Below are 22,745 nucleotides of genomic sequence, written 5' to 3'. Positions count from 1 at the left end.
CCGGCGGCACGTGATGGCCGGACCTGGAAGAACCTCGCATTGTAAACATTGGCAGGAAGGCCAGGTTCGGTCGACCGGTTTAACAGGAAAGACAGCACGGCAACGTTAAACAAGCACCAGTGTGCGACGTAAGCCCAAGGCTGCCCTCCACTGGAACATTTCTGAGTCCGGAATGGTTTCATCGGCATTCATTGGAGAAAAAAAGAAATTAAAAAAGGGCTCCGCCGATCGATAGAGACTGGTCCGTGCCACCTAGCTGGCAAGTTCCAAGACGGCCGCTTGACGGATGATGTCGGTGTAGGAATTCAAAGGTAGTGTCCGCAAGAAGAAGAACAACCCGAGTGGCAGAAGCGTGTTTTGGTGTACTCGTCTACCAGTACTACAAGTACCGTACGTAAGCACATGTACTCATGCTTACTGGTACTAAAAGCATGTGTTCTCCATAGCTGCATTTGGACTACGTGCACGCATACCTGCGTGTACTTGTACTACAAATGAGAGTAACTTGTACTAAAAGTACTAGGTGTAGTACTTGCCCCTAGGTGTAGTGACTAGCAGAGCAAAGCTGCTTGAGTTATTCATCTCACACAAGTTGAAAGGTAAGCTGTTTGGTTTTGCTCAATGGTTCAAAAAGACAACAACAACAAAATGTTCATAGGATGGAAATCCTTCTCTGCGGCAACGAGCGCTCAGCCAAAGGTTGAATTGAATTGAATTATTTTATTGTCATTATACAAGTATAATGCGATTTAAAGCTTTCACCACGAATAACAACAACAGACAAAAAGACAAATAAATAAGTAGTCCAAGTAAGATCAGCAGAGCAGAGCGGAGCGGCCTTGTTCCATCTGAAGTCCAGGGTGAAGTTCCATGGTTTTGAAGACATTCAGCACCAAGTTGTTGGGAGCGCACCACTCGCTGAGTCTACGGACTCAACAACAAAACAAACAAACAAAGAAAGAAAAAACTAACAAACAACCAAACAGACAAAGAAACAAACACATAGATAACCAATATATAGTAATGATAAATAAATAATGAATCAGGTTCTGATTTTTGTAAGGAAACAAGAAAAAACAAAACCCAAATCACTCTTTGTCTCCATCCAGTGGCCTGAGTGTCCTCAAACACAAGTTGTTTGGTATTTTCCCAAACTGCTATAAGGGCCGACGACAACCAGGAAGTTTTGTGTTCAGGCGCGCTGAGGGCACCTACTGACAAGTGTCCGCCGTGACGCTAAGGACCCGTCGGCGGCCCCGCCCCGAGCGAACGAGCGAGCGAGCGAACGAGCCAGCCAGCCAGCCAGCCCTCCGCCCCCCTCCCACACGCAGCAGCAGCAATGGCGAACCACGACTACGACGATCGGGAACGGGCCTACAGCAGCTTCGGCGGCAACAGAGGGTGAGTGGTGGCGTTCGAGCGTTCCCTTTCGGCGGCTGCCGGCCCTACGACCACCGTGGACGCCGCGCCGGCTCGGGGGGAGGCCGCTGCTGGCTTCTGGTTGCCCAGGCTGTACTCGTCTAGCTCGCTCGCTATCCTGGCTAAGGTGTTAGCATGCTAACGGGCTCGCCGCCTGACTGACGCTGCACCATGTAGCCATGCGGCGAGCGTCCAGCCGCGAAGGTTCCGCATTGGCGGCTGTTTCGTACCGCACGCGTGGCGGCGTTGCACGGGGCGCCCCACGGGCCGTCCCGACTCGCCACGGAGGCTCGCTCGCTCGCACGCCCCGGTAGTTTACTCGTATGCGCGCTCTCACATAATTGCACCTTCGCCCTGTTAGCTTCGTCCGAGCTGCGTCGAGTTTTTTTGTTGTTGCTTTGGCCACTTGATGGAAATGGCTGGATGCGGCGGCATGGCGATGCATGCCTGCCAATCGAGGCGAGCCACGCTCTTGCCTTGATTTATGAGTCGAATTAGGGGGCCCCGTCACCCAGCTCTTCACTCGGAGTGTCTCTCCTCCTCGTTGAAGTGGCTGGGATTTGTCCGTCCGCGATTTCATCTTCCAAATCATGCCAAAGTGTCCTCTTCGATGTTCGTCCAGTCAATGCGCCGTTATTGAGGGGCTAGCAATTTCATCTTCTCCAAACGCCAAAGGAATGAACTCATTGACCGACCTGGCCTTGCTCCAAAATCAACTCTTTTGGCATTGGAGCGAATGGGAAAGCGCATCAACAACTATCTTGGTCTCGTATTGACGTGGACACAATTCCCCCCACCACCCCCAATGAAGTCATTGGCTGGAAGGGAGTGATGGCAGCGAACGACCCGATCGTTCGTTCGCTGGCTCGCCCGATCGTCTCTCTCGTAAACTGGTTAGTGTCGGGTGCCTCTTTGTCCCGGGGAAGAAAGTATTTGTTCTTTGGCCTTTTGGGGGGATTTTTAAACTCGGTGTCTGCTGCTGTTGGTGGCGGCGACAGAGGGTTAGGGTGGGTTGTCTGCCCAAACTATTTCAATTGGATTCTACTAGGAATAAACCTGTTGGTGGGAGGGTGCCTTTTAGCCAGAGGAAGAATTTGGAAAAAAATCAACTCCGTCGAGGCACAGTCGAATTGTCATCCGCGTGGTCGGTGACGGCGAAGCCGCCCGGCCGGGGGAGATGATTTTGTGGGGTTCCCGTGGCAACGTGCCTTTGTCCTCCGCTCAGGCCCCCCCGCGGCGGACCCCCCGGCGGGCGACGCAACAAGGAGCTTCCCTCGGAGCCGCCCTACACCGCCTACGTGGGCAACCTGCCGCCCGGAACGGTCCAGGGCGACCTGGACCACCTCTTCCAAGGCCTCAGCCTGCGCAGCGTCCGACTGGTGCGCGACAAAGAAACCGACAAGTTCAAAGGTGACGGGCGGGTGGGGTGGACGAGCGTAGGGTTTGAACCTCCGTCCGTCCTTTGCTGACCCCGCCGTTGTCGCTGTCCCCGCCTCAGGTTTCTGTTACGTGGAGTTTGAGGAACTGGAGTCGCTGAAGGAGGCTTTGGGCTACGACGGCGCCGTCAGTCTCTCGCTTGCTTGCTCTTTCTCCATCCCAACCCTCCCTCCCTCCCAAAACTAAAACCCTCCCCCCTCTCTCCCTCCCATCCTGACGTGACCCCGCAGGAGTTAAACGGCAGGACGCTCCGAGTGGACATCGCCGAGGGACGCAAACAGACGCGGGGGGGCAGCGGCTTCGGCTTCCCCAAAGACGACGCTCGAGGTGCGCCCCGAGGAGGCGGTCCCCGAGGAGGACGCGACGACTTTGGCGACGGAGGTGCGAGCCCTCCGCCGTTTGTCCGCGGCACGCCGCCGGAGCCTTTCCCGGGCCCCCGCAAACCTTTACGCGAACCCATTAGCATCAGCCGAGTCTCCTTTTCAGGCTTCAGGGACGACGACTTCTCGGGAGGCCGGAGTCGAGGCGGCGGCGGTGGCGGCCGCGCGGGCGAGCGCCGGGGAGGCGCCGGCGGTGGCGGCGGGATGGGCCGCTTCAGAGACGGACCGCCTCGCGGAGGACCCGCCGACTTCAGGGAACCCACCGACGGTACGTGAGCGCGGCCTGACGGCGGGCCGGCGGGAACTGTTTGTGGCCGTTTGTTTTTCAGAGGAGCGCGCTCAGCGGCCGCGTCTTCAACTGAAGCCCCGCACCGTGTCGGTTCCCCTCAACCAGGTGGCCAACCCCAACTCCGCCATCTTTGGCGGCGCCAAGCCACGAGAGGAGGTGATTTGTGGGGAAACAGCCCAGGACTGAGGCGGGGCGGGCGGGTTAGGCGGGCTTGCTATGCTCGCTCGGGCGTTTTGGGGCCGGACCGAGGGATGCGCTTAAACGCGCCATTAGCGTGGACGCCGCCGCTTTTTCTTCTTCTTCCTCCTTTCCTTGCATCTCCCTCGTCCAACCGCATTGACCGAACGAAGAGCGCCAAAGCCCGTCGGAACACTTTTGAGGCAAGCGGGGTGTAAATATGTGGCGGACATCTTTGTTGGCTGGGGGATGGTCGCCGACCAAGAGTTTCCCCAATAAGCTAAGCCCCCGAAAAGGCGAGCCACCCCTTATTTTCCGCAACGACGACAAGGGAGTGGGCGGGGCGTTACCCTAAAGGAGAAATTGGGCCGGTAACTGGTTAAAGTTCCCTATTCCCTAAACTGAGCACAAAGTCATTGGCGTCGACGCAAAGTGGCCGCTTCAAATGGGTTGGTTCAGTGAAAGCCAGATGGGCAGATTGGACGTGGATCACTCAAAGAAGCCAGGGTCTTGCACTCGCCTCGGACGGGAGGGCGGAGGCGCCGCTTTTTGGTTTTGTACGGGAGGCCGAGGGAGGGAGGGAGGAAGCCAATGTTTGTTTCTCTTGTCTGGCCCCAGTGGTTGTTGACGTGCCCGTGTCTTCCATTGCAGCAGTGACGCGTTTGCGGCGGACGAGCCAGCGGACGCACGCCGGGAGAGCGGAAAAAGAAAAGCTTTCGTTGTGTCAGTGTGGACCACCAGAAGAAAGTCCAAATTGTCGCCCAAAGCGAGCATCTGCTTTTGACTCCTCCCTTTGCCCCACCCACTCTTTCGCTTTCTGCTCCTGGTCCACACCCCGGCGGGGCGGGTCGGGGCGGTCCGTCCGGAAGCGGACCGGACCGGACCGTTTCGCCTCTACGTACTCTTGTGGACCGGCTCGGCGGGCTCTCATTGTTCAGGTTTTTTTTGTCTCGTGTGTTCAGGATGTGGCAGACACTTTCTTACTGTACAAAATAAATAAAACGGCTCTTTTAAATGTATTTTTTTTTCCCCCTTCTCGGTGACAAAGATGGCAATAAACGGAATCCTCCAACATTGCGATTGGCCTCCAAACCCCTTTTGATTTCTGCCCGGTCACGCGTATTGGGATTGGTCTGGATTTTGCTGCTTTTGCCATTTGCGATAGTACTCTTTTTATTCATTAGCGGTGGTGCCTTTTCCAACTTTAACTACTGTTCAAATGGTCCCTCAACACTCCAACCGAGAGAGATCCTTCTCCGAATGAATTCGATTGAAAGTGATCCATTTTGATGCTTTTGGGGGCGTTGACTACGTCTGGCGCCGCCGGATCACCTGCGCGCCCGGCCCGTGACGTCTGTCGACTACCTGATGATGATGACGACATGACTCGGGCGTGCTGGCGGGCGAGCGAGCGAGCCAACGAACGGCGGGGCGGCCATCTCCCTACGCCACGCCCCCTCCCCGCCCGCTCGCTCGCCCGGCCGGCTGGCCGACAGTTGTGCCCGCCTTCCAGCCAAACAGGCAACAGGCAGACGGCCGAGGGAGCAGCAACAGGTGAGCCGGAAGCACCCAGGCCAGGCTTTGCCTCTTCTTTTGGCGTCTCCGAGACTTGCCTTCTCTTCTCTTCGTCCGTCGCCCGCCCGCCGGAGGCGTCTTTCAAACTTTCCGCTCGCTCTGCTGCTCAAAAGCGGCGACAGCACGGCGCTAGCTTCGTTAGCTTAGCTTCGGCGGCGCGTCAAAGTCCTCCGTTTGAGATCAAAGTTGAGGAAGAGAAAAGAAGGCTGAGAGTCGCGCTCGTCCGATGTCGCTCCCGTCGACATCTTGGCGTGTGTCTGGCCTCGAAAGCTTCGAAGGCAAAGTGTGACGGGCGGGCGGGCACAAGTGCAAAGTTGGGAGGACGAGATGAGATGAGACGAGACGCGAGCAAGTTGACGAGGCGGCGAAGTTGGCCGTCTTGCCTTGCGTTCCACTCGGCCGACGAAGGTGGCATTAACGACGGGAAAGGGCGAGCGACGACGACGACGACGACGACGACATCGGCTTCTTTGCGTCATCTCCACTTTGGCGCCCTCCGTCTGCGGGCAAGGTGAACAAGTCCAAGTCCAATACCCGCGTCCCCTCACCCCCGCTTGACAATTGACGGTGGCCGTGGCCCTACATATTTGCGCGACGACCGCCATCGCCGCCGATTTGTCACTCGTCGGGCCCAACGAGAAAAACGCGTCCGTCGTGGATTCGCGACTGGTCGGACGAGTTCGGCTCGCGGACGGAAAAGTCTCTTCCCGTCAGCGTCGACCTCCGTCCGAGCGGGCCCGTTCCGTTCGCCCCGACGTGGACTCGGACGACTACTTGAAAAGTTTTCCCCACGACGGACCTTCGTTCGGCGTCGGCTAAAATCCCAGCGGCTCTCGTAAAACAAATGTTTTTTTCTTTCTTTCTTTCCTTCCCTTCATTTGGCAGGAGCCGCGGCGCGGTGCCCGGAATTACCCGCACCTTGGGAAATGTGGGCGTCGTGCTGCGACTGGCTGTGCCTGCAGCCGGCGGAGGGCTCGGATCCCACCCGGCCTCGCTCCTACGCCAACTCGGCCTTCGGCGAACGCCCGACTCCGCCCCCCGAGCGACGGACGGCCTGCAGAGCTTGCGGGCGACACTTGGACGCGCCCGCCGCCGAGGTAAAGGACGGGGGTGGGGCTAGGGCCAGGGGAGTCACGCTAATGTTCCTCCGCTAACGTTCCTCCGCCGGCCGGGGTCAGCGCGTGTGCGCGGACTGCAAGGAGAACTACTGCAACGGCTGCTCGGCCCGCTCGGACCCCCGGCCCCGCCTGTGTCACACCTGTCGGCGCTTCCACGGCAACCTGCTGCAACGGGCCGAGCTGATGAAGCTGAAAGTCAAGGAGCTGCGCGACTACCTGCACCTGCACCGCGTGGCCACGCACCTGTGCCGCGAAAAGGTCAGACCGAGACCGGACTCTACGTCCAAAGCGGGCCGGCGAGCGCCGTGTGCCTTACAAACACCGTACGACTCGTACGGTGTTTGTAAGGTTTTTTGGGGGGTTTGTAAGGGGAATCATAATCATTTATAAGGGCAGTTATCGGCAGAGGTTGACAGGTATGGGGTTGTGCTCCAACAAGAAGCACCTGACTGCAATCCACTGATTGCAAGATACAACATTTGTGCAAAGGATAGGGAAGCTTTCTCCTCTTTAGTGGTTGAAAGCAAAGGCCGCACAGTGGAAGAGTTTGCCCACTCCTGTTCAATGAAGGCCTAGTCCAATCAGATGCCACGTCTACATGTGTCCAATGCTTCATTTTCACCAAGGCGCTTTGGTTGCCCATGTTTTGAATGGGTCCAAAAAAGTCTTGGACTGGCTTTGACACTTTACACCAGGCCGGGGGTGGGCTTTCCAAAGCCCCGCCGTGAGTGGAGGCGGCTTTTTGTTCCAGCTCACACAGTGTTGAAGCAATGGGGGTTGGTTGTGCTGAAACAAGCGGCACCTGACCGCAATCCACTGATTCAACTTGTAGGACACCACCTTGGTTAAAAAGGAGCTGTGTTCTTTATGGCTTGGAACGAATAGCTGCACCCTCGCACCCACTGCGGGCGGTCCACGGTGGAATAGTTTGGCCAGCCCTGGAATGGGCTCCTTTTTTTTTTTTGACTGGCTCCGTTCTTTGCCTTTGGTGACTCTCGGCCGGCGGCGCCGTCGCGCAGGAGGAGCTGGTAGAACTGATCCTGAGCCAGCAAACGTCTCCGTCCGAATCCCCCGAGCGCCGGCCCGAGCCGACCCCGTGGGCGGCCGCCGTCCCCAACGCGGACCTCCCCGACGCGGACCTCCCCGACGCGGACCTCCCCGACGCGGACCTCCCCGACACGGACTTCCCCGATGTGGACCTCCGCGACGTGGACCTCCCCGACGCGGACCTCCCCGACCGGACCTCCGGAGCCGACGCTCCCCAAAGCCCCCCCGAGCCGGACGTCGCCGAGCCGGATCGGGTAGGGCGTTACGGAAGCGGCGGCTACGCTCGCCTGGTCTTTTCCCTCGGACGCCATCCGAATGTTCCGCTCCCTCCGGCTGTCCTTTTTTTTTTCAGGGCCAGGACGCGGCGGGCCGCAGGGCGTCGCTATCCGACTTGAGCGGCGAGGACGGCGTGGAGGAGCTGAGCGTGCGGCAGCTGAAGGAAATTCTGGCCCGCAACTTTGTCAACTACAAAGGTTGCTGCGAAAAGCGGGAGCTGACCGAGAGGGCCCTGCGCCTCTACCGCGACCGCCACGCCGTCCAAGGTGGGTCTTTTTCCCCGGCCAGCGGGCGGGGCGGCTCGCCAGATGGGCCACTCGCCCGCCCGCCCGCTCCCACCCACTTCAAGGTCTCCGTCCGTCTCCCTCCAGAGGAACGCGACGGAGGAGGCGGGACCGACGACCTCTGTCGCATCTGCATGGACGCCGCCGTGGACTGCGTGCTGCTGGAGTGCGGTCACATGGTCACCTGCACCAAGTGCGGCAAACGCATGAACGAGTGTCCCATCTGCCGCCAGTTTGTCATCAGGGCCGTCCACGTCTTCAGATCCTGACGCGGGGGGCCCGAGCGCCCTTTCCTTTGGCAAACTCTGAGCTCCCCCCGGGACCACCTGGCGCACCCGGACCAAAGCCGGCGCCACTCCGCCCAGGAGGTGGCGTTTGCGTGCGCGCCGGAACAAAACACAAGGCGCCTTTGGACAAAATGTCTTTTGGTTTTGTCCGGAGCAGACCGACCGGGACACCACTTTCACGTGAGCAAAATGGAAAGGTAACAAAGAGATTTTAATCATACAAAGCGTTTCCTGACATTTTTGGGAACTTTTGTGGCCCGACGAGCGAGCGGGTGAGCGAGCGCCACCACCGCCGGACCGCCGCGCCGGCCAAGCGGGCGTGGCCGAAGAAGGAGCCGGCCGGGCTCGGGGTTTTCCGCTCGCTGGGGGGAAAAAAATGGCCATTGAGGTTAAAGCCCGTTAGCCTGGACGCGGAGGGGCGGAGCTTACGCGCGGGAGGCGGGGCTCAGGCCTCGCTGGCGCTGCTGTTTCGGCTCAGCTCGCGGATGCCCTGAAGTATCCGCTTGACGTGGCCCACCTTGCTGACGCCGAGGTCCTGCGGGCGCCAAGGAAGGAATGAATAAAGGAAGGAAGGAAGAAGGAAAGAAAGAAAGAAAGAAAAGGTTAGGGTTCACGACGGGCGGCGGTCGGACGGACGGTTTGGTCCGTCGGGACCTCACCTTGAGGTCCCGCCTCTCCAGGTGCAGCAGTTCGCTCCCTCTCACGTCGTGTCGGCCAAAGACGTCTTTGTACTCGGACAGGCACAGGAAGTCCAGCCAGGCCCCCACCTCGTCCGTGCCCCACTGTTGAACTGATGAGAGAGCGTAGACGGACGGCTCCAGTGCCCAGTGCCCAGTGCGTGTGCGGCCGGGCACCAAAAGCCACAGAAAGCTTACCGGGCAGCGCCAGCGAGCCGCGACTCTCTTTCACTTTGTTGTTTTTGTCCTTTTTAAACTTGGGGACCAGGCGAAATTTGCCGCCGCCACCGCCTCCGCTGCTGCTGCCACTGCGACCGGCTTTGGCTTCCTGCGCGCAAGCGAGCGACTGTCGCGTCAGCTAGGCGGGGACGGACGGACGGACGGCCCGTCCGACCGACCGATCCTATTTGGCCCACCTGCTGATCGGCCGGCTTGAAGGCGGCGTTCCAGCGGGGAGCGTCGGCCAGGGCGCTCAGGCGCTGGCGCACGGCGCTCAGCGCGCAGTTGAGCTGCTCCTGTTGTCCCGCGTCCAAGACCTGCCAAATAGACGCGGGCCGAGTCAGCGTGGCACCTCTTCCGAGCGGGACCGAGCGAGGCTGGGCCCGGCTCACCGTGGCCATTTTCCCCGCCAGGAGGAGCTCCGTCTCGCTCAGCAAGGCTTTGACGTCCTTGGCCGCCAGGGCCACCGTGCCGCAGCTCAACAACGCCTGAGTGGCAGAAAGCCCGTCCCCGCGTCGTTCGGACACGGCGGCGCGGCAGCGCGGCGGCGGCATTTTCCTACCCCCGCGGCGTAGAGCGGGTCCAGGGACTTGGAGCTGGCATTGACGGCGTGAGCCAGCTCTTGTTCCACGCCACGGTGACTCCGGGCCAGCTGGCAAATGCTAGAAAGCCAAGCACGTGGGCGCCAAGAGGGTTAGCGGGTCAGGTACGGATGGAGAGCTCGCCAGCCACCAGCTCACCTGCCGATGAGGAGCCCGGCGGCCCGCGCAAATTCCCGCACCGGCGCCGCCTCCTCCTCGGAGACCGTCTCGTGATGGGACGACTGGCCCGCCCAGGCCGGAGAGAATTCGCACTTTTGTTTGTCCTCCCACGACTTGAGCGTGCTCTCGAAGGCCTAGCCGGCACGCAAAAAGAGGCTGGGCCAGCGGCGCGGCGAGACCGGACCGGGCCCCGCCGCGCTGCGCTCCGACGACTCACGCGGTCCCTGGTCAGCGTCTGGCTGCGGTTCTTGTGGAGAATCTTGATGTAGCCCGGAGGTTGAATCCAGGCCTCGCCGTCCACCTGGACCGGGACGCCCTCGTCCCCCAGGATGGCGATCTTCACCGTGCGGCACTGCCGGCCGGCGCCAGAAGAGCCGGGTCAAACGGTGCCGCCCCCCCCGGCCCACCCGCCGCCTCGGCCGCGGCTACCTGGGCGATGCGGTGGTGTTGAAGGTTGATGACTCGCGACACGGCCATCTGCATGCTGCCGAACACGGCCACCACTTCCAGTATCTTGTCGTCGAAAGACGGGGCGGCGAAAGTCTGCCAGAAAGAAAGCGAGTGATTGAGAGGGGGAGAGAGAGAGAGAGAGAGAGAGAGACAGAGAGAGGGAGAAAAGGAGAGATATAGAGGGCACATGGAGCCAGAGGTCGCCGGCGGGGAGACGGACGGCTTCTCACGTCGTCTTCTTTGGTCCCCCCCCAAAAGTTGGTTCCTCCGGCGTAACTGGGGATGTTCAAGACGGCGATGCCCTGCAGGCTGGGGAGCGGGATGGGTCGCCCGTCGCACTGCGCCACATACGGAAGGTCAGGCGCCCGCCGAAGGCCGAGGGGGTGGGGCTTCTCACCTCCAGCAGAACTCGCTGTTCTAGGTTCTTGTAGGTCCTGTGCAGCAACTCTTTGGTTCCCAGAACACCGTACCACATCATGTTCTTGGTGCGACTCCTGCGTGGCGCACGGCAGCCAGCGCTCAGCGACTCCGCGCAAAGACGGCGGGCGGACGGTCGGCCGGCCCACGTACCGGCACTTCTCCGGATGCTCGTCTCGCTTGTTGTTGAAGTCCAAAGAAATCTTGGCGTCCAGACCGATGCCAAAGTAGTTGTTCATCACGCACTTCTCCGTGTAGCGCGTGCTGCGAGCGGACGGAGACAACGCTGGGTGGCCGGTCGCCCCGGTTCCCGCCCCTCCCCGAGCCCCGCCGGCGGCCGCGGCGCTCACGTGATCTGGGGCTCGCGTCCCGCAAAAGCCTCGGCCTCCGGGAGCGGTCGGTCGACGGCCGAAGCGCCGGTTGGCGACGTGGCGCCGCTCGGACCCGTGGACGGATACGGGACGTTTCCGCTCGGCGAGGGGGCCCCGCTTCCCGCAAGCGGCGCCGAGTTGCTTAGAGGTAGGCCGCCGCCACTGCTAACGTTTGTCTTGTTGCCTGCAAACAATCCAAGGATTCCAAAACGGCCATCCGGCGGGCGACGAAGAGCTGGCCGGAACTCACCGAGAGTGGCGCTCCGTCTGCCCTCCGCCGTCTTGTCGTCGTCGTTGTCCGCCGGCCCCGGAGAAAAGACGGCCGCCGTCTGAGCGTTCTGTTCGTCCACGGCTGCCAGCACGAGCGGAAGGACAACGTCGGCGATGCCGCCAAGACTGGCCCTCGTTTCGGACCCTCGCCGGCGCTCCCACCTTTCTCGGCGTGCTCGATGATCTGCCGGATGACCTTTTTCAGGCTGTTGGCCCGAAGCATGAGCTGCTCGCGAGGTTTGAAGACGGGCGGGTCGGGGGCCGTGCACAACAGGGGCAGCACGAAGGCCAGGGGGCCCCCGTCCTCCTCGGCCGCCAGAGGGGACGACGCCTCCGACTCCTCGGTCAGGGTCCGCAGGAGCAGGTCCAACTTCTCCTTCAGGAGGCCGCACTGCGTCCGGGCAGGTGGCGGGTCAGGGACGGGGCGCGCCGGCGAGGCCGGACCAGACCGGACGAGACCGGGCCAAGCCAAGCGAGAGGCTCCCCGCCCGCGGCTCACCTTTTTGGCCATGACGTCCGATTGGTGGGAAGGCTCGGCGTTGTTCTCGTAGGCCTTGCCCACCCGCGCCACAAAGTCCTTGACCGTCTCGCACAGAACCCTGCGCCGGCCGAGGGCTCTCGTTCAGACCGCACGCCCGAAAGCGACAGACGGCGAAGCGGCCCTACTTGGCGGAGGAAATGACCACCGAGTGCTGGTCCGACGTGAGGATCTCGGTCAGGTGAACGGCCACCGAATCTTCGTAGGTGAGGATCTGACGCACCTGCGGAAGGAAGGAAGGAAGGAAGGGGGGCATCGAGAGGGACGCTACGAGAAGCCCGAGGAAAGAAAAGAGCGCCGGCTCTCTCACCTCCAAGTCTTCGGCGCAGTCGGAAGCCGAGCGCCGCCGCGGAAACTTGCTCTCGTACACCATGATGCTCCACCTGCGGACGTGGGCCGCTCGCTCGGTGCAAAAGCGCCCCTCCCCCCCCGGCGGGCTCACCTGTCCAACATCTTGGTGCTGGCCCGCTCCAGTTTCTCCAGAATCTGAGGCAGCTGGGCGTCGTCGTCGCAGGCCGAGCCCCAGCCCAGGACGCGGGCCAGGTCGTTGCCGGTCCCCAGAGGCAGAACCCCCAGCTGGCACTGAACGCAAAAGCCGGCCGGTCGGTCACCGCGCGTGACGGACAAACGGACCGGCGGACAACCCGGGGCCACCTGTTTGTGAAGCGTCAGCGCATCGATCTCGGACAGGACCCATCCCACGCTGCCGTCCCCCCCGCACACCAGAATGCGGAAGGTATCGAACTTTTGAAAGAGACGAAGCCTGGCCAGAGAGACCCGGGGGTGAGGGAGCTGCGCCGGAAACGGAGGTCGGAGGAAGCCTCCCCCCCTCCTCCTCCCCGGTCTCACCCCAGGTGGGGTCCTCCGTTCATCAGGTCGAAAACCTGGGCGGGGTTGAGCAGCTGCTTGAAGCGACGCAGGAACTTGACCCCCTGGTTGTCGCCGCTCTTGGAGTTGACGAAGACCAGCAGGGGACTGGTGCAGGACGGAGGACACGACGCCTTCCAGAAGCCTGACGGACGCGGATTCCGTCAGGCCGGAGTGTCCCACCGCACCGCGGGAGGGCGGCGAGTGGTCCTCACCGTCGGAGTCGATGCTGTTGAGCGCCGTGGGCGGGATGACCGACACTTTGCACTGGCCCAGCGGGCACTTGGCGGACAGCTGCTCCCGACAACCCGAGTGAACCTGAAGGGCGGTAGGCGGGGCTAGCGGGCGCGGTCCGCGGAAAATAGCCCCCAGCCCTCCCCTTGGTCTTTCCTCACCATGGCTTTACACCACAGACAGCGCCAGTCCTGCAGCCGCAAGACGCTCCCGCACGTCTTGTCGCAGGCGGAGCACTTGGCCGACACGGGCAGGTTCCCCTCCAGCCATTGGTGAGGCATCCACACCTGAAGACGGACCCGGACGTCAAGAGGGCGCATGCGGGCGGGCGGATCGGCGTTGGGGGCCGCCCTCCCCCCGCCATGTCCGCCCCACGTTCCCGGTGGCGACATTCACCCCGTCCTCGTCCTCAATGATGTCCTTCCCGATGGAGGCCAGCGTGGTCCATTTGCAATTGTTGGTGGCTCGAACGGCGCAGCGCTTGTGAGCCTTGAATTTACACACTACGCACAGACGCGGGCCGGCGGACTGAGCGGGGGGCGCGGCAAGGAGAGGCGGTCCGGAGGACGGACGGACGGACGGGCGGGCGCCAGACCTTCACAGGAGAGTCCATGCGAGGTGACCCCCGACAAAGCCTCCCGGCACACGTTGCAGTAAGTGGGACGCGCGTGCGAACACGCGTACCAGTTGTGCATCCCGCTGAAGTGCTCCACGCTGTACTGCGTCGCCTGCAACGCACGAGAAAGCCATCGACGGACGGAGAAGACTTTGGCCACCGCCCCCCCTAGCGCTTATGAACTCGGCTCGCCGTCCTCCATTCTGCCGGAGCGGACTCTGTCACCTCGTAGTTCTGACGGTTCCGAACGCTCCGCAAGGCCAAGATCCACTCCTCCATCTCCTTGCGGTTGTCGGCGCACAAGATGAGACGCCGGCACGGGGTGATCACCTACGCGCGCACAAGGCCAACGTCAGGGCGAGGCTTTGGACGGACCAGGCCTTCTCCCCGCGGGACTTTTTCCCCGTTCCGACGGATCGCCGGCGGCCGGCGCTCTGGTCCGAACGCCGTTCGAAAGGGACGACCGAGGGGCCGGTCTCACCGTGAAGCTGTTGTTGACGTTCTTGGTGCTGGACTCGGCCACGCTGGCGTCCGTCAAGTCCACTTCGTCGAAGATGACGGACTGGAGGAACGGGCGCAAATGAGAGGACGCCGGGGTCCCGTGGGGCGCCGGCGCTCACCTTGGCGGTCTGCGCGTAGTACAGCGTGCGGCCCCTGAGTTTGAAGTATCTCCTCTTCCATCGCTGGAAGGAACTGGTCTGCTTCATCAAGTCTCCTTCCTTCAACACCGTCTGAAGCGGAACACGACGCGCCGTGTCAAAAACAAGCAAAACCGGCAAAAGAGACCGACCGCCCGCCGCCGCCGGCCACGACGGGAAAACGCTAACTTTGGCTCGCCGCCGACCACGAAACCCAAGCGACTTAACTCGGATCCGGTCCAAGTGGAATTTGGCGACGGCCATCCGTTTCAAAGAAACATCCAATGGGGATGATTTGATTGGTCGAAAAGAGCGGGGCTTTCGGGCCCAGGACCAGACAGCTGGTTGGTTGCTCCTGTCAGCAAATGACAGGTCCAGCACCTAGTGGGAAGGGCTGGGCTACGGCAGGTGCGGCTCATCAGTCACCAGGAAGCTATTTAAGCCACCCGGAGCTCTCGGCTATCGACGTACACGCTACGGAAGACGACTCCACTACGCTTCTCCCCTGGCAGGTACCTTTGCCTGATCCTACACAACTAACACTCCAAATAAACAGAAAGCTCCACGTGCAGCTTGCGTGCGTTTGCCTGCTTCGGGGCCCTCTGCCCACGCCCGTAACAAGGGGTCTCCAACTCCGGTCCCGGCATAGAGGATTGGGATCGGGTCAAACAAAACGTCCTCTTTTTAAATAGAACTTATTGGCCGCCATCGACGGCAATAGATGTCCGGTCCATTTCCCCCGGGAGGCCCCGCAGCGATTGATCACGTGCCACACGTCCAGGTTCGAGTCCGACCCCAAGTACACCCGTACGCTACTAAAGCAGGTTTGGCAGAAAAAAAATGACAATATAGGCTAATTTATCATGTGGATTTTTTTTTTAAATAAAAGTTTGTTTAGGTTAAACTAAATGGTGAAAAAGATGAAGTGTGACAGAATGCAGGCCACATTGAAGCTTCTTGCGTGGGTAATATTCAGCAATAAGTGTTTTTGTTTGTTATAAGTGTTATCTCGTTTGGACGCAGCAGGCATCAAATGTCTGTCTGAAGGCTCCTCGGGCCTAAATATAGTTTGTTCCCACGCTTTCATCTGTGTGAGGTGGTTTGCAGTGTGCTTTGACTTGGGAGCTAAGGAAGGATGTGCTGACTATTGGGTTGTATCGCCCGCCTGGGCTGTAGCCAGTCAATGTCTGTTCACGGGCTTCGTCCCCTTCTAAGTGGTGTAGCCAAGGCCGAGTCCAACTCTTCATCTCTTCCCAACTTAAAGCAATGTTGGTTTGAGTGAGGAGAGTTGCCGGCTAGGCTAGGCTAGGCTAGGCAAGGCTAGCCTAGGCCAGGCTAGGCTAGTCTAGCCCGGGCTAGGCTAGGCTAGGCAGCCGACCACCAACCCAAGACTGCAAAGGGCGAAAGAAAAGTTGAGCCTCGACTCGCCATTTCGCTTCCCGCGGGGTCCGGAAATGACATTGATTCGTGGCTTTTGATTGGACTGCTACCAACTCATTCAAAGGAGTTGGGAAGGAAGGCTCCCCGACTGTCCCGTAGGCTAACATCTGGCAAGTTGTCGTCGCGCACATCGGAAGTCAGAACAGCCGCATTTGCGACTCCATCGAGCGATCGCGTTCACTTTGCACGTCGTCGCTCGCGTCCGATGGTGGACCATCCGCCATTTCCAGCAAGCCTAACCCGTTGGCTACGTGAGGAAAAGAGGGGAGTGTGCTCGGAACGCCAACACGACGTATTAGATTTACTCCACGCGCAGCGCCTGACGTCGAACGAGGCGCACGCGCGTCTGCGCGCGCGACCCGTCGAGTTGCGAGTTGCGTGCCGGCGCCGTTCGACGAGCGAGACGTTCGAGTTGCATGAGAAGCGAGCCGGTCGGTTCGCACATCTCGCGGCTCTCACCTTGCTGCGAATCTGACCGGAAGTGGACACTTTTCGGATGAGTTTTTGCGGCGTGCCCGGTTCCTGCTCCGGTTCGCTGTCTGAAGACTCCAAACAGTCCGCCGGTCCTTCCGCCATCCTTTCTTTTCTTCGGAGGGGGCCGCATCCGACTACCCGGGCCGCCCGCCGCCGAGGAGAGAGGGCTGGGGGGTGGGGGTGCGAAGAGGGACGGAGGGACGGTGGGACGGGGGTGGGGGCAACACGCCGGAGATGTCGCGTTGCTGACCTCTGCTGGACGAAGCGCTTCATGCCGTTTGGGGCTACACGGCTCTAGGACCACTAACTCACACGTTGGGGGAGGTCACGAAAAAGCAGGGGATGTCAACGTACCTTCCACCAATTGCTTTTTATTTCAAATAGTATCAGTAATGTCCCTCAGCCGAGCCAAGACGGGCCATCTCAAATTTTTGCCTTGCGGGCACACCCACAATTCAAACACCAAAACCCTCGAGGGCCCTCCCTCCCTCCCGCCCGCAAGATTACGCTTTGAAATCTTTTCCTTCTACTTGCTTTTGAGTTCTATTCAAGGCCCCATCTTGTAGGCCGTCTGAGATGTTACCCCTCCATAGCTCTTATGGATGCACACTTTCTGTCTCTCTCTCACTCAACCCTAACTTCCTCTTTATTGAAGGACTGGCGAACCTTTGGACGACGACGGCCAACAAACGTGACTCGCGCGAGTCGGTTTGGCGACCGCAGCAGAGAGGAGAGGAACGCCCTCGCGGGCACGTCCGCCATCGATGGGACGGGCGAAACGAGCATCGGCCGCTTCCGACTTCCAAGAGCCGGCGTCAGTTGTCACCGGTCAGCCGGCAGTCAAAGTGGCGGGCGAAGGCGTGGAGCAGGTGCGGGGTGGCCTCGTCCACGCCCACGTCCCGCCGCAGCTCGGCGCTGAGCGAGGTCACGCCCTTGCCTTCCAGGCCGCAAGGCACGATGTGGTCGAACCACGTCAGCTCCGTGTTGCAGTTGAGCGCCAGACCGTGCCACGTCACGTAGCCGGAGCAACGGACCCCTGAAAGCAGAGGCCAAAGACCCGGTCCAGAGCCCGGAGAGCCAGAAAAGGGGAAAGGACTGGCGGTCCGGCCGGCGCCAGTCCAATGCCGGTCAGCCTCCCGGCAGGCCCGCGTTTTCCTACCGATGGCGCAAATCTTGTGGTCTCCCACCCAAACGCCCGTGTGAGGCGAGGCAGACGCCTCCACGCCCAAGCCGGCGCACGCCGCCACCACGGTCCGCTCCAGCTGCGACACGTACCAGCGAATGCTCTGCGTGCGTGACGACGAGAAAGCTTGAAGCCCGCGGAAAGGGCCGGCGGGGGCCCGTCCCGCCGTGGTCCCGTCCCGCCGTGGTCCCGCCGAGTCGAGCTTTGCGTACCTTCTTGAATGAAGCCAGGTGCAGGACGGGGTAGCACACCAACTGCCCGGGCCCGTGGAAGGTGATCAGGCCTCCTCGGTCGGCGGCGTGGACCTCCGCCCCCAGGTCCCGCAGGCGCTCCAGTCCCGGTGGCGGCCGCCCCTTCTGCCGGAAGCCCGTGGTGTAGACGGGCGGATGCTGGCACAGCAGCAGCGCATGGGAGGCCCCGCCCCCTGCCCGGCAGCGCTCGGCGTACGTCCGCTGGAGCCGCAGCGCCTGGCCGTAGGGCAGCAGGCCCAGGCGCACCACCTCCACCGTCGCCGGACGCATGTCTGTCGAGAGCACGGCGGCCGACGCGACCGCCTTTTGCCAATTGGAGCCACGTCGGACAAACGCAGAGCAACCCGTGGGCCGCGTTTGGACGTATCAATCCGTCAGGTAGGAGAGCACTCACCTTACGTCCCGCCAGAGAAGGTCACCCACGCAAGATGGCCGCGTCCGCTACTGATACGCTCTCGACGGCGCCGTCGGAGATCGGCTTAGGGTTGGTCTACGGTCGCCGCCATCTTCTCTCTTCTTCTTGTCTCGACGAAAAAGCCGGCGAAAAGCGCACTGCTGCCGCCAAGGAAACGTAAGGCGCTGCCTGGAAGTTTCATGAAAAACTTTCCATCTTTTCGAAACTTGGACGTGCTTCCTCCACGTAGTATTGACCTGAAGCGGATGTTAACCCTAACCCTGCTGCGGTGGGCTGTCCAATGCGAACGTCAACGATACATGACGGCCACGGGCTTTTATTGTGAAGGTCTCGTTCTGTTTTTGTTGTTGTGCGGCGGGGCGGGGCTGGGCGGGGCGAGGCGGGGCTGGCTTGTTTTCAACACGAGCTAGCAGTCAGGAGGGAAGATGGCGGCCGCGGCCAAGACTGGCCGAATCTCCGGAAAGGCGTCGGCGGCCGAAGTCTCCCACTCCGCGCTGGCTCTCGGGAGCGCGGTGACCTTGCTCCACGACGCCCGTGAGTCGGCCGTCTCCACTTCCCGGAGCCGAGAGGCAGAGCGAGACGCGGTCGGCGAATCCCAATCCCAGGCGGCAGCGACGACGACGACGACGACGACGACGACGATAACGGCGACGGACCCCGACCCCGACGGTGCCCGTCGTTCAGGTGAGTGTCGTATGACAGGACTCGGCACCCTCCCGCTTTCGGGTTTCTCCACCATCTTGCCACTTGTCGGCAGTAAGAGTGCCTCGACGTTCTGCTGAGGAGGAGTTAGGAACTCTTCATTCAAACGCCCCGTGGTGGCCTTAGTGACTCGTTTGCTCTTTTAGGGTCTTTTTACTATTCCAATCAGAGATTCTTCAATGCACTCGTTCATGTTATGACGGTTAGAGTTCCCCATGGCTAAATAAGTTCTGGTCTGGTTAGCGCTGGCAGCACTCACTCCAACTCCCTTTGGAGGCCACAAAATATTGGGTCACTCTAACCCCGGGTCGCAATTGACCCATGGGCTGCAAGAGTTCCCTCCTCTGAAAAAAAAAATCATACAAAGATGTAAACAAAAAAAGCTGTGCGTGTGTTTTTGTGTGCGCCCGGATCAGAATTGTTGGTGTGCCCAAGTGTTTTCCCCGAGTGGAGCGAGGCGCCGTCCGCGGGTCCCAACGTCAAGCACAAGGTGAGCCCCGGAGAAAAGGGAGCCTCTCATCGCCTCGCATCGCCTCGCCTTTTCCTTACCCTTTTCACCTTCCCACCAATGGGAAAAGCCAAAACTGTTTCCCCTTTGGCCAAAGCAGGAGCGGGAGGACGTGCGGAGAAGAAGCGCTCGCAAAGAGGAGAAGAGCGCGGAAGAGTTGGTAAGTTCCCACTGGCGTTTGCCTTTTCACTCGTACTGCTATTGTCCCTTTTATTAAATCAATCAAACTCCACTTAAAACACTGGCTGTGGGTTTTCAGGCCGGGCATTTTCATCCGGTCTCTTAAAAGCACTTTCGCCTCATCGCCGTCGAGTACCGCTTGTTTGGGAAGAAACATCGTCTGTTAAACTGTCCGTGCATAATGGCTGGGGAACGGAGGCTTTTGTGGAATAGTTTGCCTTCAAAACCGCGGGCACTCCTTTCCAAAAGGGACGTTCGGCTTTTATCTGCTCGGAGAGAAAGGCGTTAAAAGATCTGCCGGGTGTTTTCCCAGGCGGACGCGGGAGCCCGGCCATTGACGCGCGGCTTTTCCTTGCTCCAGGGCGTCCCGTCTGACTCGGAGAACGAGGAGCCGGCGTGGCCGCGCCTCGGGAGGTTTTCCGCCTTCGTGAGGAGGAGCCGGACGTCGGCGACCGTCGGCGGGTAGGTCGTCGGCATGTCGCGAGGTCGGCCGTCGCCGGGTCGGCTGTCCGCTGGGCCGCTCTCGGCGTAACGTCCGCTCCGCCGTCGCGGTCTTTTTGTCTCAGCGCGGGGCGAAGGAGTCGCAGCTGCACGGAGGCCGGCGATCACAGAGGACGCAAGAAGGCCCAGGCGCCGCCGGACGCGGTACGTCGCCCTCCACTTGGCATCCCGCTACCGAGCATCGGGGTAACCGGCCCGCGGCGCTCCCCGCAGGCGGGCTCGGCGGCCGGGATCCTCCTGTCTTCGGAGAACAGCCGCTCGGCCTCGGCGGCCGGGATCCTCCTGTCCTCGGAGAACAGCCGCTCGGCCTCGGCTCCCGGCGGCGGCGGCGGCGGTGCCGGCGCCGGCGCCGAGCGCTCGGTCAGCCCGGAGAGCAACGACAGCATCTCGGAGGAGCTCAACCATTTCAAGCCCATCGTGTGCTCGCCCCGCACGCCGCCCAAGCGGCTAGCGGACGGGCGGCTGCTGGAGCCGGCGCTGGTAAAGTCCACGCCCCGGAACCTGAGCTGGCGCCTGAACCGGCCCACCAGCTACGAGGCCGGCCCCGCCGCGCTGCGGCGCTGGCGCCAGATCCAGCTGGACCGACGGAGCCTGGAGGTGGCCTCCAAGGGGACGCTGACCAGCCCCGTCACGGATCCTCGGGAGGTCTCCCCGCCCGCCGGCGCCGCCGTGCCGCCCTCCAACAAGAGGAAGCTGATCTTTGAGCTGCCCGACTCCCCCCGCCCCAAGATGCGCGTGCCCGCCGCCCGCTACGCCGGCGACTTGACTTTTGCCGCCTCTCCCCGAGTGGAGCCGGGGCCCGGCCTGGGGGCCCTGCTGGGACGCGGACACTCCTTCTCCCCGTACGCCGGCCGGTCCGGCTCACGTCCGCGCCGCCCGGCGGGAAAGAGCCCGCCCGGGCCGGTGGCGCGGAGACGGGATCCCGCGCAGAGACCACTCGAGCGGCGCGAGGGACCCCCCGCCGCCACCGTCAAGTACTTCCTGCGCTCCTGCCGACGGCCGGGCCTCCGACGCTCGCGCCGCATCGACCGGCGGCGCTAGGCGAGGCGGCCGGTACCACTTTGCCAAAGGACGGCGCTCCGGAGCCCCGGCTTCTCCACGGTGGCGCTAGCCCAGGCGCGCGGGCCCACTTTGTCGACGGGCGGGGCTCCGGCCCCCCCCGTCTGGGTCCGGCGCAACCTCGGTGCTCTTGTTTTCTCGTCGTGTAAGGAATCCAAAATAAGCCTTTTTTGGCCGCAAATGAAATTTGTGCGCGTTGAGAAGATTGAAGGGACTCCCGACGAGGGAGCCCCCCTTCACCCAAGGGCTTGTTTCCTCCACACTGGCCAGCTTTAATGGACTTTTACTCCAAAGAGGATGTCGGCCATCTTGTAAGGTGGGTCCATTTGGGACAGAGGTTGAAACGATGACGACGCCGGGCGGGGCCTTGTCTTTTTGCCCGTCCGTGGCCGAAATCATTAAATGTGGCCGTTGAACTTTACCCCATTTGTTCCAGCTCAACAAAATGTATTGGCTCAATGGAGTCTCACGCGTCGGGAGAACAATTTGAAACCTCCCGCCGCTTTGCACTCGTCCGACTCGTCCCACGGTGTCCCGACGGGGGCTCCCTCGTAAAGACGGCGATGACGTCGCTCCTCCCCCGGACCGATCCAGGGATGGCGACACGTGGCGGCACATTTTCACCGTTGATGGTATTCATAAGAAGCTAGCGCAGGGGTATGGAACCTATGGCTCGGGAGCCCTATGTGGCTCTTTGAATTGGTGCATCTGGCTCTCCGCTAACCTGCGAGGTAGAATAGGGAAACTGCTGGTGAGAGAACCAAGCCCCGTACACATCAATAGGAGCATCACATCGATTTATTGGTGTTGACATTAACTCTAGAGCCTTTTTAATCATTTTTTCTTCCATTGGACTCTTCTGCATACCAACAGCATAAAAATGTTGTCAAAAGAATTGAGACTTTTTCTTTATAAATGGTGAAATGACAAAAAATGTGCACATTTTCACATATTTATACTTTCAAATTTTCAGTATGGCTCTCAAGGAATAATATTTGAAAATGTGAATTGTTTTCCGTCAAAAAGGTTCCCGACCCCCGGGCTAGCGGATATACGGGCGTAAATAGGAGCGCGGTCCGCTATCGCCGACAACAATATTGCAATAAAACAAAATGTTTTGTTTAATGATGACTGTCTCAGGCTCGCAAAGAATGATTTGCTAACACCAAAATTGGGGGTAAAAACAACAACATTGAATTGGATTTTATGCTCTCCTTGAAATGAATTCCTGCGCCGTCGAGTCGGATTGCTTTTCAAGTGAGAAGCGATACAGACGAGCACGCCCAACGGGGCGGAAACTCGATGGTTCCCGTATGCCGAGTGGAAATGGTCCTGAGGAGCGATTGGTCGTTTGGGTCCTGAGGGCCCCCGACCAGTCTGTTTTTCCAAAGAATCTCCCTCCTCTACGAACGATGGGCTCATCCGCCAACCATTTAGAAGCTCGGTAACCATCCTGATTATTTGATTGTGGTGTGAGGTGGAAAACAGACTGTTTAGGCCAGTGGTTCTCAACCAGTGTGCCGTGGGAAATTACAACAAGTCATACGTCGTAACAATCCAAGAGAGAAATCTCAATATTAAGAGATTAAAATTGAACTATTACAAGGTTAGAATTGAAATAGGACTTATTATCTTATATTGTACTATAACAACATTCAAATTGTAATCTGAGATTAAAGTCATTT

The 22,745-nt window shown here is 60.4% G+C and overlaps 5 protein-coding genes across 18 annotated transcripts; 3 read left to right on the top strand and 2 right to left on the bottom strand.

Annotated features, from left to right (window-relative positions):
* The first annotated feature begins 1,196 nt into the window (after positions 1-1,196).
* Positions 1,197-4,779, top strand: eif4h (eukaryotic translation initiation factor 4h). Its single transcript, XM_077610586.1, has 7 exons — positions 1,197-1,401; positions 2,645-2,829; positions 2,918-2,982; positions 3,087-3,237; positions 3,343-3,504; positions 3,566-3,681; positions 4,354-4,779. Exons 1-7 carry the CDS (start codon positions 1,340-1,342, stop codon positions 4,357-4,359), a joined length of 747 nt encoding a protein of 248 aa, XP_077466712.1. The 5' UTR covers positions 1,197-1,339; the 3' UTR covers positions 4,360-4,779.
* Positions 4,780-5,069: 290 nt separating this feature from the next.
* rffl (ring finger and FYVE-like domain containing E3 ubiquitin protein ligase) lies at positions 5,070-8,513 on the top strand. Of its 2 annotated transcripts, none has more exons than XM_077610579.1 (6): positions 5,070-5,256; positions 6,163-6,374; positions 6,456-6,653; positions 7,415-7,696; positions 7,795-7,984; positions 8,090-8,513. In XM_077610579.1, the coding sequence occupies exons 1-6, from the start codon at positions 5,085-5,087 to the stop codon at positions 8,269-8,271; spliced, it is 1,236 nt and encodes a 411-aa protein (XP_077466705.1). In that variant the 5' UTR covers positions 5,070-5,084; the 3' UTR covers positions 8,272-8,513. The 2 variants fall into 2 exon arrangements, with proteins under 2 accessions (XP_077466705.1, XP_077466707.1); XM_077610581.1 differs by lacking the exon at positions 5,070-5,256 and adding an exon at positions 5,639-5,788.
* dgkd (diacylglycerol kinase delta) lies at positions 8,482-16,458 on the bottom strand. 6 transcript variants are annotated; one of them, XM_077610568.1, is made up of 29 exons: positions 16,247-16,455; positions 14,330-14,440; positions 14,191-14,271; positions 13,935-14,039; positions 13,689-13,821; positions 13,490-13,596; positions 13,255-13,380; positions 13,075-13,177; positions 12,842-13,004; positions 12,647-12,755; positions 12,435-12,574; positions 12,303-12,375; positions 12,121-12,215; positions 11,954-12,053; positions 11,617-11,845; positions 11,164-11,536; positions 10,967-11,077; positions 10,794-10,890; positions 10,627-10,734; positions 10,376-10,489; positions 10,164-10,298; positions 9,926-10,080; positions 9,748-9,847; positions 9,578-9,673; positions 9,383-9,502; positions 9,165-9,294; positions 8,949-9,079; positions 8,719-8,824; positions 8,482-8,651 (listed from the first exon to the last, which is right to left on the bottom strand). In XM_077610568.1, the coding sequence occupies exons 1-28, from the start codon at positions 16,361-16,363 to the stop codon at positions 8,735-8,737; spliced, it is 3,552 nt and encodes a 1,183-aa protein (XP_077466694.1). In that variant the 5' UTR covers positions 16,364-16,455; the 3' UTR covers positions 8,482-8,651; positions 8,719-8,734. The 6 variants fall into 6 exon arrangements, with proteins under 6 accessions (XP_077466694.1, XP_077466693.1, XP_077466691.1 ...); XM_077610567.1 differs by having other exon boundaries at positions 11,617-12,053; positions 16,247-16,456; XM_077610565.1 differs by having other exon boundaries at positions 11,164-11,368; positions 11,435-11,536; positions 11,617-12,053; ... (3 more) ...; positions 13,778-13,821; positions 16,247-16,458.
* On the top strand, positions 8,671-22,188 carry rnf169 (ring finger protein 169). Of its 6 annotated transcripts, none has more exons than XR_013303473.1 (8): positions 8,671-10,752; positions 10,818-14,859; positions 16,917-18,794; positions 19,229-19,302; positions 19,418-19,480; positions 19,814-19,962; positions 20,067-21,376; positions 21,497-22,188. XR_013303473.1 is itself a non-coding variant. In XM_077610578.1 (8 exons), exons 3-8 carry the CDS (start codon positions 18,536-18,538, stop codon positions 21,040-21,042), a joined length of 1,452 nt encoding a protein of 483 aa, XP_077466704.1. In that variant the 5' UTR covers positions 8,671-10,752; positions 10,818-14,859; positions 16,917-18,535; the 3' UTR covers positions 21,043-22,188. The 6 variants fall into 6 exon arrangements, 5 of the variants coding, with proteins under 5 accessions (XP_077466704.1, XP_077466703.1, XP_077466701.1 ...); XM_077610578.1 differs by having other exon boundaries at positions 20,067-20,145; positions 20,215-22,188; XM_077610577.1 differs by having other exon boundaries at positions 19,421-19,480; positions 19,862-19,962; positions 20,067-22,188.
* Positions 16,613-18,428, bottom strand: lipt2 (lipoyl(octanoyl) transferase 2). 3 transcript variants are annotated; one of them, XM_077610585.1, is made up of 4 exons: positions 18,090-18,423; positions 17,657-17,998; positions 17,421-17,547; positions 16,613-17,297 (listed from the first exon to the last, which is right to left on the bottom strand). In XM_077610585.1, the coding sequence occupies exons 2-4, from the start codon at positions 17,963-17,965 to the stop codon at positions 17,077-17,079; spliced, it is 657 nt and encodes a 218-aa protein (XP_077466711.1). In that variant the 5' UTR covers positions 17,966-17,998; positions 18,090-18,423; the 3' UTR covers positions 16,613-17,076. The 3 variants fall into 3 exon arrangements, with proteins under 3 accessions (XP_077466711.1, XP_077466710.1, XP_077466709.1); XM_077610584.1 differs by having other exon boundaries at positions 16,613-17,547; positions 17,657-17,967; positions 18,090-18,428; XM_077610583.1 differs by having other exon boundaries at positions 16,613-17,547; positions 18,090-18,426.
* Positions 22,189-22,745: the final 557 nt, after the last annotated feature.

This window comes from Stigmatopora argus, chromosome 10 (genome assembly GCF_051989625.1).
Source record: "Stigmatopora argus isolate UIUO_Sarg chromosome 10, RoL_Sarg_1.0, whole genome shotgun sequence".
NCBI lineage: Eukaryota > Metazoa > Chordata > Actinopteri > Syngnathiformes > Syngnathidae > Stigmatopora > Stigmatopora argus.
The sequence above is the reverse complement of the archived record's forward strand: the minus strand, read 5'-3'. Positions and strand labels throughout refer to the sequence as shown.

What these genes read in the sequence shown, in the direction of transcription:
- dgkd (XM_077610563.1), bottom strand. Translation starts at nt 16,363, where the DNA reads ATGGCGGAAGGACCGGCGGACTGTTTGGAGTCTTCAGACAGCGAACCG. An exon ending in ACGTCAACAACAGCTTCACG is followed by an intron (nt 14,040 to 14,190) that starts GTGAGACCGGCC and finishes GTGCGCGCGTAG; the next exon opens with GTGATCACCCCGTGCCGGCG. An exon ending in AACAGCGAGTTCTGCTGGAG is followed by an intron (nt 10,735 to 10,793) that starts GTGAGAAGCCCC and finishes TATGTGGCGCAG; the next exon opens with TGCGACGGGCGACCCATCCC.
- rffl (XM_077610579.1), top strand. Translation starts at nt 5,085, where the DNA reads ATGACTCGGGCGTGCTGGCGGGCGAGCGAGCGAGCCAACGAACGGCGG. An exon ending in TGGACGCGCCCGCCGCCGAG is followed by an intron (nt 6,375 to 6,455) that starts GTAAAGGACGGG and finishes GGCCGGGGTCAG; the next exon opens with CGCGTGTGCGCGGACTGCAA. An exon ending in ACGTCGCCGAGCCGGATCGG is followed by an intron (nt 7,697 to 7,794) that starts GTAGGGCGTTAC and finishes TTTTTTTTTCAG; the next exon opens with GGCCAGGACGCGGCGGGCCG.
- lipt2 (XM_077610584.1), bottom strand. Translation starts at nt 17,965, where the DNA reads ATGCGTCCGGCGACGGTGGAGGTGGTGCGCCTGGGCCTGCTGCCCTAC. An exon ending in ACCTGGCTTCATTCAAGAAG is followed by an intron (nt 17,548 to 17,656) that starts GTACGCAAAGCT and finishes TCACGCACGCAG; the next exon opens with AGCATTCGCTGGTACGTGTC.
- rnf169 (XM_077610574.1), top strand. Translation starts at nt 18,536, where the DNA reads ATGGCGGCCGCGGCCAAGACTGGCCGAATCTCCGGAAAGGCGTCGGCG. An exon ending in AGAAGAGCGCGGAAGAGTTG is followed by an intron (nt 19,481 to 19,813) that starts GTAAGTTCCCAC and finishes GTGTTTTCCCAG; the next exon opens with GCGGACGCGGGAGCCCGGCC. An exon ending in ACGTCGGCGACCGTCGGCGG is followed by an intron (nt 19,963 to 20,066) that starts GTAGGTCGTCGG and finishes TTTTTGTCTCAG; the next exon opens with CGCGGGGCGAAGGAGTCGCA.
- eif4h (XM_077610586.1), top strand. Translation starts at nt 1,340, where the DNA reads ATGGCGAACCACGACTACGACGATCGGGAACGGGCCTACAGCAGCTTC. An exon ending in CTTTGGGCTACGACGGCGCC is followed by an intron (nt 2,983 to 3,086) that starts GTCAGTCTCTCG and finishes GTGACCCCGCAG; the next exon opens with GAGTTAAACGGCAGGACGCT. An exon ending in CGACGACTTTGGCGACGGAG is followed by an intron (nt 3,238 to 3,342) that starts GTGCGAGCCCTC and finishes TCTCCTTTTCAG; the next exon opens with GCTTCAGGGACGACGACTTC.